Genomic DNA, 13,798 nt, shown 5'->3' with positions numbered 1-13,798 from the left:
ACAAAAAACTCAAATTAAAAGTTTGAATACTCTTACCATCTGAAGCCAAACATTGTAATATTTGGATGAAAAGCACAAAGGCTGTACAAGTTATCTTCATTGTTTGTGTTCGTCTGAGATGTCTCACAGCTGAAGACTTTATCCATGCATTTCCCGCAGAGGATTTAAGAGTTGTGTGAATGATTGTCAAAAGTCAATCTTAATAGTACTGACCCATCCTATCTTATCAACATTTTCCTTCCGACTTATACCAAATTTAAAAAACGGAACCAAGATTTGGATGTTTATACGGTTTCATTGTAATACACTGTGCATTCCCAGAACACACTGCTATGTGGATGTGTCATTTGACATTGCATAATAAACAGACAATGTGGGAAACAAGAAGTTCTAGTAAGTGAGCTTTAAAGGGACTGTCAGTCTACGTACATACCATACAAGTGAACCAGATCAGAACATTTCAAATTTTTGATTGTGATTATTATTTATCCTATTTATTACACTAAGGTAACCACCACGTATTCCATTTATTAATCATCTACCCAATTATTCCTGAATTTATTTAACATTTATGACAAAACCAACAGTTTTTCTTTCACTATTGATGATTGCTCCGTCTCACCCTCCCCCAAGGTTAACAGTCTGGGTGTCATCCTCGACAGCACACTATCCTTTCAACTCCATATCAATAACATTACCCGGTCTGCCTACTTCCACCTACAAAACTTCAATCCCTCCGCCCCTCCCTTACCCCCCACACTGCCGCCATCCTTGTCCAGAATCTCGTCACTTTCTGTCACTTTCTTCGTTCTCGCTCACAAATCCCTCCATAAACTTAAATTGGTCCAGAATTTAGCTGCCAACATCATAACTCGAACCCCCTCCATCCACCACAACAGCCCTGTCATCCAACAGCTCCACTGGCTCCCGGTGCAGTTCTGTATCCAATTCAAAGTCCTGCTTTGCGTTCAAGGCCAACCACAACCTCCCCCCCCCCCCCATATTTGTCTGATCTCCTCCAGCATCCCACTCCCTCCCGCTCCCTCCGATCCTCTTCCTCCACACACCTCTCTGCCCCCTCTGCCTCACCACCATGGGGAACAAAGCATTCAGCTGCTCTGCTCCTTGTCTCATTACCACCTCACCTCAGAAACGTCGATTCATTCCCCCATTTTTAAATCACTCAACCAACTTATAAATCAACTCAAAACACATCTGTTTAAAATTGCCTATTCCACTTGAATGTCTTCTGCTCTGCCTTTTTCTGTTGTTGTTGTTGTATAGTGTTTTCTTGCTGTTTTTAAAATGTCTTATGTATGTATACCCTGTACGGCGTACAGGGTGCCAAAAAAAGCGCCTTTAAATAAAATGTATTGTTATTAATATTATTATTAGTATTAGTATCAGGAACATGACTGTGATTTTGACACCATATTTAAAGACAATGAAAGCAGATGTGATGCAAATTGCGGTGGGAGCAGCCAAGCATGATTCACACAGATTCTAGAGAACATTGAAGTTGGCCGTTTTAAATTCTTGTCCATTTCAGCTTGATTGGAGACTGTATTGTGTAATATCCATAAGAAAGCTTTCATAATGCTGACTTTGGTTGTCGCAGAAATATTCCTGGTTTTCCCCTAAGATTGTTTTTCATGTTGTTGTTTTTTTGCTACTCTTAAGCAAGAAGGCCTTTATACACATTCTGTGTCACACATTTGTAGATGTTAAATTACGTTTAATAAAATGCTTTGGGGCTTCTTGCCTCCCCGCCTTCGCTCTGCGGTCCTACTCTGGCTCTTTCCATACACTGTGTGCAAAATTATAAGGCAAGTTTTATTCCTGAGGATTCATTGTATTGTAACAAATACATTGCTCTCAGTTAATCGGGAATGTTAATAAACCTCAAATCTAAATATTTAACAAAGTAAAAGTGAGTTTTGGCATTCTCTGGAGAATATCTGAGTGCAGAATTGTTAGGTACAGAGCCCCCCTAGAGTGAGCGACCCGGAAGTATGACGCACTTCCATCACCGACGAGCAAAAAGGCAGTCATGAGGACTCCTACCCGTTTTCTAGGCGGTAGTGATTGGCCAAAAGAATGCCAGATAGTTATGAGTTAAACTCCTAATGCTACAATTGTCACGTTCTCCCAGACCAAGGCTAAACTTTCCTGACTGACTTCTACTTTTACTTTTGGACTGGTGGTTCATAGACCAACCCTGTCTCCTAACAAGGAACTTTAAATGCTACTAATTTGAAACAGCCAATACTGAGCTTAAGGTTTCATTACTGAGCTTGGACACACATTTCCCAGACCTCTTAGTCACATAACATCAAATTGTAAATCTTTGCCACTTTAAGGTATATCTTTGTTTTTGCTTATTTTTTGTATTTTTTGATATCTATAACCAGACCCACCCAATTGCATCTATATCCTTTTGTCTGGTTAATGGGCTAATAATGCGTCCTCCCTCTCCATTTTAAAAGCACTACACTACAATACACAGCAATACATACATTACAAAACACTACTACTACAATCTCTATAGCAGCAATGACACACACTCCCACAAACACCGTACACAGCCAGATAGTCTATATAAAATAGTTTACACAAAACTGTTGTATACTAAGCGGTGTAAATGTAAATGTGCTATTATATATCTATTTTTAGAAAAAAAATATTTTCAAGCTGCCATCATATGCAGTAATATTCCGGTCATTTGCCCTGTTTGTCATTTAGTTTATTACACACAAAGTCTTGGAGATCTTTGTGAACAAAATAAATATTTTTTCATAAAAAATACACAATCTATTTGTTTCTAATACTGTTATATCTAAAGTGTAAGCAGCGTATAACATGTAAGGCTAAAAACAAATGAAACCTTGTAATTACATTTTATTTTATTTTGGCAACTAAACTAAATGGTAAATGTAATCACAATACAAATGATAACATCACATCTTGTGAACGAAAATAAGTCCCCCTTAGCATTTATATTTGTCTCTCCATCTCTCCCGTGGGCACTGCGTCTTTTTAGTTCTCAGCCAACACACAACTGGCCATCTGATGGCACACATCACCACACACATCAACCTTTAAAATGATACAATTTCGAAACGTAGAAAAGGGTTTAGTTCAAATGAGTCACATAAATAACCTTCCTGCGATTGGAACACAACTTTTATAGTCAGACATGAAGTTTGATTGGTTTTGCTTTGATTTCAGAAATTTAAACTTAAAGGGTTAATACTGTGGGGGCATACTTTAGTGTGTTTATAAGTGAATGTGAGTGAATATGTGCGTGCAAATTAGTTTCTGTTACATTCATTGTCTTAATGTGCTGTATTGCTGCAAGTCGGTCCTCATTGGCCCATAGTTTTAACCCTCAGCTTACTTGTGTGCATGGTCATAACGGAGATAAAGTGGTGATGTTGGAAAACTACCTTAAGCACACTTATCAAAATACCTAATGATAATTGTTTCTTTACCATAAATGGTTTGTACTTGAATTAATTAGTACCGGGTAGCAGAAAGTATGATATAGTTGATGGTCCAAATTGATTACAAATTGATCCGTCACTTTTTGAAAATGAAGTTACATTCAAAGAGGAAGTGGTTCTTTGAAAATGAGAAGTGTACTGTGAGCACACTAGTGTTGAGTAAGAGGGCAAAAATGAAACAGGTGAGATGTGCTAGTACAAATTGCTTAGTTGACAAAACAAATTGTGTGTTTCAGCACAATTTGGCAAACATTTCCTCTAAAGAGTCTTTGGCCGCCTACAAATAAAAAAATAAAAAATCTTGCCACTTTTGTCCAAACTGAATATAAGTATCTTGCTTGAATGTAGTATTAACCATGATTTAAGGGAATCTGGTTAGCTTGCAGTAAAGGTGCTTCTGGACTACAGATGTTCAGATACCGACACCGGTATTGGTATTGTCTCCAATACTTCCTAAAACCATGGTATCGGTATCGGAAAGTATTAGAGTTTATGCGCCAATCCGAGACCATGTAATAAAGCCCTAAAGAAAATATATGTTTGTAGTAGAGTAGTTCATATTCTTTTTCCGTTTTAAGTAACTCAAACTGGATTAAAAAAAAGTTCTGTAGTGTTAATGTTTTGAGTTTGTTCATGTTTCACAAAAAGTTTAACTTGAGCCAGACGGCAACAAAGATAGAAATCATATTACATACTAAAGCATAATTAAATTTAGACACACTGGTACCGGATCAGCACTCGGAATCTGCGGATACGCAAGTTCAGGTATCAGAATTGCTATCGGGAAGCAAAAAATGCTTCTGGGTCACTTTTGCTAATTTTTTTGAACAAGCAAGTCACTTCTTAGGAGGTCACCAGAATTTCCAGCTTCTTTGCAGCTCAAGTCGATGGTGGTGTGTACGTGCGGTGACAAAGAATGGTTCACATTAGAAAAGATCCTTTTTCAATTTAATCTTTTACGTAGATGAAATCGCCCTCTCTGCTCTCTGTCTGATAAGCTGCCAGACCGCTGTGCTGCAAGCATCTGCACTCGGCATTCTCGTTTTAACTTACGCTACTCTTGTAAGGGGGGTTGCTGTTTATCTGAGGTGATACGTTGTTTCTTCACCGCGGTACAATAACAACTATAAAGTCACAGTCCTAGTATCAAGTAACTGTAAGCAGGATAAAAAGCAGTAATGATAGTCATTTCTGGTATACTTTGTTTTATTCTAGCTGGATTACAACTCTTGACTTTACACAGCAGCTGATCTGTAACAAGTATTAAAATACATAACATTATCACAGTTTATAACACTTATAATGAATGTGAAATCATTGGATAAGCAAAAGAGAAGCCACTAACCATGAGCCCTCAATAGAGTATGTGTACCATTAGATTCTGATTCTGTTCATTTTTGTGTTACAAGGGGCTCAGGGCTCTCTTCCTTTACTTTCTCTACATGATTATTGGTGTCAACCACATTAGGCTGTGACCACTCATTGCTGAAGAAGACGGGATTGTCAAAGGTGGTTAACATGTCAGGAATGGGTAAGCGACGATTGAACTTCTTGAAGAGGAAGAAGGCTATGACTACCCCAGTGGCAATCCCAGTAATGACCACAACAACTGCCAAAGCTATGCGGCCACGGTCACGATGATCAGATACTGCAAGATTGAAAAAGTAGAATATCAGCCAAAAAGAAATTGTCACAATATTCTGTAAAATAAAGAAGGTAAAGAGGTGTTACCTACCAGCAGGTAATGATGTTGGAGGCATTGGTGGTAATACTAGAGAGAGAGAAGGCAAATGTGACAATGAAAAGTTGTAGCGCGTCATTTTGGAAGACAACCAACACAGCATTTTTCAAGCCTTATGAATGTATTCCGTATACATGAATTAATTCAAATTAAGTATAGAAAGAGTTATGTAAGGCGTGTGCAGGTTTTTTCCCCCCAGAAAGGTGAATGTATAAAATGTTTTCTCAGCAGGAAATTTATTTATTCAATTCACCACTTAAAAGTTTGTCTTTATTGGCGAGGTAGCTTACAACAAGACTAGTTACCTTTTAAAACAGTGGCATAGGTAGGCCTACAAACACTCCGCTCAAGCATTTTTTACCTTTGGCTGTTTTGCAGATGTATGGTCTACGATACCCTCGATGACCTGCATTCCACTTCCCAGTTGAAGCACTAATCTCTCCATAGCTGCGATCACCAGGTATACCTCCATCCCAGTTAGTGTAGTCCATGACTGTTTTGTCCAACCACAACCATTCCCCTGGAGATGCAGACCGGTAGATTTTTGTTGTTTTTAAAAAAAACATTTCAGTGTCTTTTTACACCAGAATAATTGAAAAAAAATTATGATTTAATGCTCTTATTTAATTATGCAGAAAACAACAGGCAAACAACAAAAAATGAATTATGAGAAAAAATAAGTTTTTTATTTCATTAGTTTTTCTCCAGTTTTCTTTAATAAAGTTTTTTATTTCTGTGGAGATGAAAATTACTTTCATTGCACTTATCAACAAATGCAACTGTACCTTTGTGAGTTTGAAACATGCCAATCCAAAACGAAGTGTGGCTGTCTTTAAACATGTTTGCATTGCTTTGAATGAATTCTTGCTCAAAGGGATCTTCAATGCTGGCTAGTGATCCCCCTTCACAAAACAAAGGAAAAGTCATACAAAGAGCAACATGCATTTTAGTGCCTAAAGATATCTTGGAACATTCACAAAAGGACTTACCATGTCTTATACAGCTAGTAGATGCATCTGCCCACTGTTTTTCTTCTGTGAAAAATATGTAACAGTGACCTTTAAATGGTAGCCAGAAGTAATGCTTGTTCGTAATTGATATATCTAGATCTTCAGGGCAAACTCCCGGAAAACCACTGGACTCTGTTGGTGGCAAATCTGTGATTGAGAGAGACGATGATGATGCTGGGATTAACTAATCAGATTTTCTTTCATAGTTTACTCAAATAAAATCCAGTGCATTGAAATAGGCACTTCAAGTATTTAACAATATTTTATAAAAGAACACAAATTCAAAAACATAAAAAGGTGAAAGTGTACAACCCATATAATTTACACTTATGAACAGTGATTAAAATATAAAAATGTTTTAAAAATATGTTTCAAACTGATAAGCACAGAAGTATTTTTTTACCTTTACAGGTTAATGCCTAAAATAGGCATGTTGGCCTTTATAGATGAGTCGCACAATAATTTATTCAAATGAACATTAGAGTACTTTGACGTACCTGTAGACCTCATACAAACACTATTCCTGGTCTGATTGCAGTCAGCAGTCTTCCATTTTCCATCCAGATCTACGTAGACACAAGGTCGGTCGCCAATTGGTTCATTTTTACCCCAGTGAGAAAAGCTCATGTGCCAGCCATCAGTAAATATGAAATTCCCCCTTGTCTGAAAGAAAAAATTGGTCTGACTGCATTCAACTTTATTATTCAATGTCTTTTTGAAAAATAATTCGCAATCTCTCGTTTTTAAAGCAATGAATGGAAGAGCATTTTAGCCACATTTGTAGTATTTCTGTATAAATTGAAATCTCAGTCAGACTACAGGACGGATTGCAATTTTCTACAACCATCCATGGTCCCCAGAGAATTAATTCTACTGATCTCCTGCCCCATGCCACCATAATTGACATTTGTGGTTTTGAGTGAAATGGCTCAACAACTGTTACTGTAGATATATTGCCATTTAATTAAATACAGATGTTCAAGTAAGATGAATTTTAAGAAACATACTATCATGCAAATACAAATAATTTTTCCTTTTAAAATAGGAAATAACATTTCTTTAGTTAAAAATCTACCCTGTAACAGGTTGGTGTAGACATAAGTGACAAACCTTTTTGTTGGATATTAGACAGCAGTAAGTATTTGCAAGCAGAGATTAGTTATGTTACTTTTCTGGGTGCTCTTTTAGAGTTTTTTTACAGCACTGTACCTGTACTTTGTTCAGTCCAATCCATAGAGGAGCGTTGAGATTCAAAGCCAGCAGCTCAACATAGGCCTGTGACCACTTGTTTCGCAGGCTAGCCAGTTTGGCAACATCACCTTCGCAGTGCTTTTTGGCTGCATCCCAGTTCATTTGTTGAGTAACAACCTTGAAAGAGTCATTGAATATTTTGACATAGTTGGTAGAAGTTGTTGGTTCTGTGGAGTCTTGGAGGGATGGGTCTGTTTAGTGTGAGAAATTAGTCACATTTAGTTTTTTGTTCATCTTAAGGTCAAGAGGTCTATTGCTTAAGACTCACTTCCTTGAACCTACAATAACTAAAATGTTTGGCTGTTTGAATACAGAATTGACATATACAGTAACCAGTTTAGTTGTTAAGGAAAAACTGTTTTTAACTGCTGCACATCAATTTTGGATAATCATTAGTTTGGCGCCTCCATAAGGAGAGCAGAGAGGGGAGCAGAGGGGGAGCTAAAGATTCAAGAAATAATAATTATCTGTAGGCTCATCACTATAAGCAACCATTTTTAACATTGTCAAATTGTTTCATCATTTAATACATTTTTATTGTAATTTATTGACTATGGCCGCTTTAAGAAATACTTATCAATACTATTAAGGGTATCAGCGAAATTAAGTGACGATCCCCCAAATTTTGAATTAAAAAATTGAATCATTGATACTGCCACGTCACGTCTGGTCGGCTTGTCGAGCAGCCACCCAAGCCCCCAGGAGCAGCGCCGTGTCTTAATGTAACCATGGGCTTAGCAGCCAACGGTGGAACGGCATCCTTCTGACCCAAAAAGACTTTTCCCAGAAACTTGGCTAAAGAAACGTCTATATTTTCAGCGGACAATTTTCACTTAAAGGATCCTTGTTTAAAACGTCAGGTTCAAAAAAATGTGTAACATTCACTAGGCCTAGTAGCTGAATCCAGAGTTATTAAACTAGGCATGATGAACGTGCATAATGCAAGCGAGCAGACCCGCAGGATTGCGCCCGCCAAGGTTGCCTTGCACGCCCCCATTTCACGTTCTGCCAAGCGGGGGAAAAACAAACGTGTTTAAGTGCGGCGGGTTAACATTATAGCCAGTCAAAATGCAGGAGACCCATCGATAGAACTTGTTTACCATTGCACATTAGCCTTGCAGCCAGCACTTTTTCCCGCTGCTTAGCTTCATCCCGACAAAACTGCACGGTTGAATTTCAGCCTGCATGCACATTTTGTAGGCTAAACAGAGCAGCTTATATTGGTTATATTAGAAAGAACAAGTTAGTGAATGTAAGTTAATGCAGAGTCGCCCTCTCTGCTCTCTATCTGCTTAGCTGCTAAGACCGCTGTGCTGCGAGCGTCTGCCTCGACATGTCTGCATTGAATTAATTTTTTTCAACTTTATTGACAAATTGCCTTGTTTCCAATTGACTGAACATATGACAATTCCAATTTCATGCCATCGAAGATTTTTTTTTTTTTTTACTGTCAGCTGCCCCCCGCCCCCTCTCTCTGTGTGTCTCTCTCTTTCTCACACAAACACACACACATACACACACAAACATATACCTGGTGTGGAAATAAAAAAATAAAAAATAACCAAAAACAAAAAAAATCACACTGATCATAAAAAAATTAAAAGTTAAAAAAAGAAAGCTATACTGAGTATGAAAACTTTTGTTCATTACATTTTACTTCATAATTGCAACTGCATGTGTTGTATTGATTGTTGCAAAACGTTCTGTATATCATATGTTTGTTACCATGACAACACCATTGATCTGAAGCTTGATGCTGTCATGTAAATAGTTTTCAAATCAGCAATAAATATAAAAATTTTTGATCAACTCATATCAATTGCATGCTTAAATAACATACCGGTTAAAGACCCTAACATTTCAAGAGAACCTGACCCACTTCCGGGTTAAATATGACCACTTCCGGTTTAGGCCCCGCCCAGTCCGAGTACGGATACGGATACAGAAAATTCATGTAGTAAACAGATACAGATACAGATAATGCTGTACACGCTCATCCCTAGTTGTTAATGTTTTAATGTTTTAAATTTGACAATGTGGTGGTACATTGCGATCTAAGGTCTGATATTATATTGGAAAAAAGTCTAGTCTAAAAATTGAATAGCAACCTGTGCTTTAAAACAAAAAAATGTGACAATCGAATCGAACCGTGACCTTAGAATTGAAGATGTAATCAAATTGAGGATTTGGAGAATGACACCACTAAATACTATAAGGGTGTACTAATGTGAAGCCATGTTTAGACCACATGTTTCAAAGAGAAAGGTCAGAAGATGGACTCACCAATATTTCGAAGACAGACAAATCCATTTTTGTCTTTGCAAGACTTTGGCTTCCATTGCCCAATACCAATCGAATGATCACTTTTGATTACAGCACACTGTTCCTGTGGAAGCACAGAGAGAGAGAGAGAGAGAGTAGTGAGAAAACTGTATCAACCGCTCTGCTGAGAGGGTGATTGGCTGCAATCTGCCATCTCTCCAGGACCTGGATGCCTCCAGGTTGCTGAAAACAATTGCTGTCCCATTTAATAGAAATGATGTGACTTACAACATCTCACTCACATAAAGACCAACGTCAATATATGCCTCTGTTGAAGAGGAGGCTGTTTTAGACACATGTTTAATGTAAAGTTGAATATTTTAACCATGAGTGTTTCTGTGACAACATTTGTGTTACATTAAGGTGGGAAATATGGATAGATGGATAAGGTCATTTAGTAATATAATACTGAAATGAATACCGAATTTGTATTATCTTCTTCAATTGCATTGCCACAGTGTGGAGCCTCAGTCAAATCTTGAATTCCATTTTATTTTTAGCTGTCAAGATTTTGACTTGTTACCATGTAAAGACAAATGTAATTTTCTATCATTTTTTCCAAGTCATGACAGAATACGTAGTTTCTCATTTTACAATAAAGTTTTTAAAACGTCATACCTCTTGTCCATTTTGTATTTGGTAAAATATGCGAGCACCCTCTCGGCCCTGCAATGTAAACCCAGATGTTTGCAACTTTAACAATTTTCATTATAAACTTATAACTGGGCCCTGAAACAAAGTGTCATGTGTACACGCCGTCTTACAATTATAAAACACTATTGAGATTCTTTCCACTTACTAAATCCAAGTTGACGTATTGCCTTGGTCGCCCATCAGTCCAGTAAAACTCATGTGTATTTGTTCTGCTCAAACCAATCCAAACGTCTGTAGTAGTAGGTGTGACAGCCATTTGAGTCATCAAAAAAACTGAAAGATTAACCAATAACAATAATTAAAATATCAGATATTTGCACGAAGGTTTAAAAAATGTACCCCCTATTTGGAGGTTAATTCCTAATGGAAACCAGGTGCATTATAAAAAGTATTTTGGGGTTGCTTCTTGCTTGTACAATTTACAGCATAAGTTCTTTTTACTGTATATACAAGCAACCTAACAAGTATATCCTAACCTAATTGATATAGAATTGGAAATATAATCGAATCGGGACCTTGTGAATCGGAATTGAATTGATTTGGTTAATCATTGGCAACACCCACCGCTACCTAAAACACATACATGTGCTATTTGTATTTTTTGTATGTTGAATGTGCATTTGACAGTACAGTATAGGCAGTCCCTTCAGGATTTTTGCGATGTCTTGATCGCAGCAATTCATACAAATTCAACCGTGAATTTGGTGCCACTCCCAATTTTGACCAATCACCGCAACTTTGCCGCAAATTTGGCCAATGACCAGAGTTTTCTGTGACTTCAACCAATTGCAACAGTTCCACGTGCCAGACTTTTTGTCAGTATGGGACGCTGAGGACGCGACTCTCTGAGAGCTACTGACCAAGAGGGAGTGAGAACCTCTTAATACATCCATGGGGAGAACGGGGTGATGTAACACACGTACGTCACCAAATTAATTTCCTTGTTTCTGATATGAATACGTGTGTGACTTGAACATCATCTACAAAACATACAGCAAAAGACCGTGCAAAACATTTCAGACCGTCCTGCCAGCCTGTATTCATTTTAACATCAGTGTACACTAGGGCTGCATGATTATGGTCAAAATGATAATCACGATTATTTTGATCAATATTGAGATCACGATTAATTATCACCATTATTTGTTGATTTTAACCAAAACAAATTGTATAGTCTCATAGGCTATTTATAACTGCTTTCACATGCATAATGTGCTACTTTCTTTTAATGCTGAAGTACAGTTGCAACACATGTAAATGAGAATTATCTAAAATACATAGCCTAGGATTTATTTCTTTTTAAAATGTATCTCTGTGAAGTTCCTTTACTTTTTTTTAACAACTGATTAAAATAGCTAGGGAGAGAGGGGGAGTGCGATGGATGTATACTACAGCATGACGGCTGACTCATTATGAATGGGTCCAGCAGGCTCCGTCTCACACCCCATTACTCTACAAAATGAAGTTAGTTGCCTTCAATAACTTCTTCTGTGTTTTTTGCTGCAATAGCAGAATCACCAGCGTAAAACACTAGTACAGATACAGGTTTGCCTCTCCTGCTTAACATTATACAGTTGTGTTAATAATAATTAAAACTTCGGACAAATGTCAGTGGTGTGGACTGGCATTGTCGCCGCTGTGTCTCTGTTGCTGGGAGTCGTGTGTGAGTGAATGGGGGCGGGGCTGCGCGCGGAGTAATAGGAGAGATCCAAACATATGTAACAGGTTGTTACATATTTCATTTTATTACATAATTTATTTTTATACCATTGAGGCATAGTAAAGCATGTTCTTTAACCTCTGAGAAGCCTGTCTGAATTTTTGTTTCGAGGCCAGGCCGAGTGTCGTCTTTTTTGGAAATCTAAATATAGTCACCCTGGTCTTAAATTCAACAGCCATTGTCATATTATTTATTATAAAACATTTGCAAGGTTACTAGGAAAACTCAGGCCAGAGTAGCTTTTATCTCAAAATATTCCTTTTTATTTTCAAAGAAGTATATCAAAATTAAATATATCAACAAAAAAAAACTATTTTTTGCAGTTTTCAGTGTCTCTCACAAGTTCATTGCAACAAAAATACAAAAGACATTGCAACTTTTATCAGAATTTTTTTACAAAAGCTCTGGCAAAATCAGGTATTTATGGCCTCAACAATCTCAAAAGTCTGCGAAATCCTGGAGAGACTGTGTCTACCATAAACTGGAAAACAACAGAAGTCTGTTTCATTCACAGTTTCACTCAAACTCAAGAGCACAGAGATCTGGCAAAGGATTTGTTACCTCTAGAGGTCGCTAGGAGAGCTTTAGATTTATTGTTTTACATTGTTTAAACAATAGTGACACTGGCATGTTTTAAAACATATTTCTCGATAAACAGGTTTGTATTAAGGTGGTTATTGAACCAGCCACACAACAATCAAAATCCCTCCATTTAAATCAGTCACAAAAGAAATCCAAAAGATATAAAATTATTACATTTAGGCCCGGCTGCCTATTACCTCCCATCTCAGGGTTCTGCTACACATGGCCCTGAACACGCAACCATAAACAGTAGAAGAAGTTCAAAGATTGGTGCATATTTTACCAGGAATTACAAAAAATGAAACAAACCTTCCACATGTCTGGAGGGAATAGAGGCCAAGTTTCCACCCATATCTTGGCATTGTTTCCTCGCTTCATGCCATGTTACATTTTGGTCATTAAAGATGCGGTAACACTAGAGGTGAGGAATGATAAGTTGATTAACAACTCCTGAAAATACAGCCACTCAACTATTGTCCTGGTTAGTACATTGATCCCAATTTTACATATAAAACAGCCTATTGTCCCACCTCAGAAATCATCTTTATCAACCTAAAAGATCAATGATTAAATAGACAGTGTTGAGATATCAAAGGCCAATGCCATTGCTAGCATTGAGAATTTAATTCTGTCCTACATCAGTTTTTATTCCTACAACAAAAAACGTTAAGGCTTAAAGTGACATCTGACCTTTGATTTAAATTGTTGCCAGTTGGGTGGGCAGACACCTTTAGGGGCCACTGTAGGTGCCACAGTGGTGTTGGCAGGTGGTGATCCACTGCGTTTACAAATGGACTTGTGCTCATACCCACAATTATAATCATGCCAGAACCCTGTGAACCAATCCAAGACATGGAAATAAATACTTTAGCAAATACAATGTGCTGTTTTGATTTAAAATCAAATATCAGGTTAAAGTTATAATCCTTAAGTTTTCTCAAAAATCAAACCCCCCATTTTTGATGCTGCATGTATTAGCCATTTAATGTATTCACTCTGTAATTACTTCTTTACT

General features: G+C 37.4%; 2 protein-coding genes across 2 annotated transcripts in view; both read right to left on the bottom strand.

Moving 5' to 3' along the window:
* The window catches only part of LOC117953561 (macrophage mannose receptor 1-like), a 55,333-nt gene that overhangs the window by 27,671 nt on the left and 13,864 nt on the right, over window positions 1-13,798 (bottom strand). The gene's annotated exons all lie outside the window — the stretch shown is intronic.
* mrc1b (mannose receptor, C type 1b) overlaps window positions 4,696-13,798 on the bottom strand; it is a 43,345-nt gene continuing 34,242 nt past the window's right edge. The window contains exons 29-31 of the mRNA XM_034886686.1: window positions 5,606-5,764; window positions 5,239-5,274; window positions 4,696-5,151 (exon numbers count right to left, since the gene is read on the bottom strand). Of these exons, the coding sequence (XP_034742577.1) occupies window positions 4,895-5,151; window positions 5,239-5,274; window positions 5,606-5,764 (452 nt within the window). The 3' untranslated portion in view covers window positions 4,696-4,894. The remainder of the gene's footprint in view (window positions 5,152-5,238; window positions 5,275-5,605; window positions 5,765-13,798) is intronic.

Source organism: Etheostoma cragini, chromosome 12, assembly GCF_013103735.1.
Source record: "Etheostoma cragini isolate CJK2018 chromosome 12, CSU_Ecrag_1.0, whole genome shotgun sequence".
In the NCBI taxonomy this organism is placed as follows: domain Eukaryota; kingdom Metazoa; phylum Chordata; class Actinopteri; order Perciformes; family Percidae; genus Etheostoma; species Etheostoma cragini.
The sequence above is the reverse complement of the archived record's forward strand: the minus strand, read 5'-3'. Positions and strand labels throughout refer to the sequence as shown.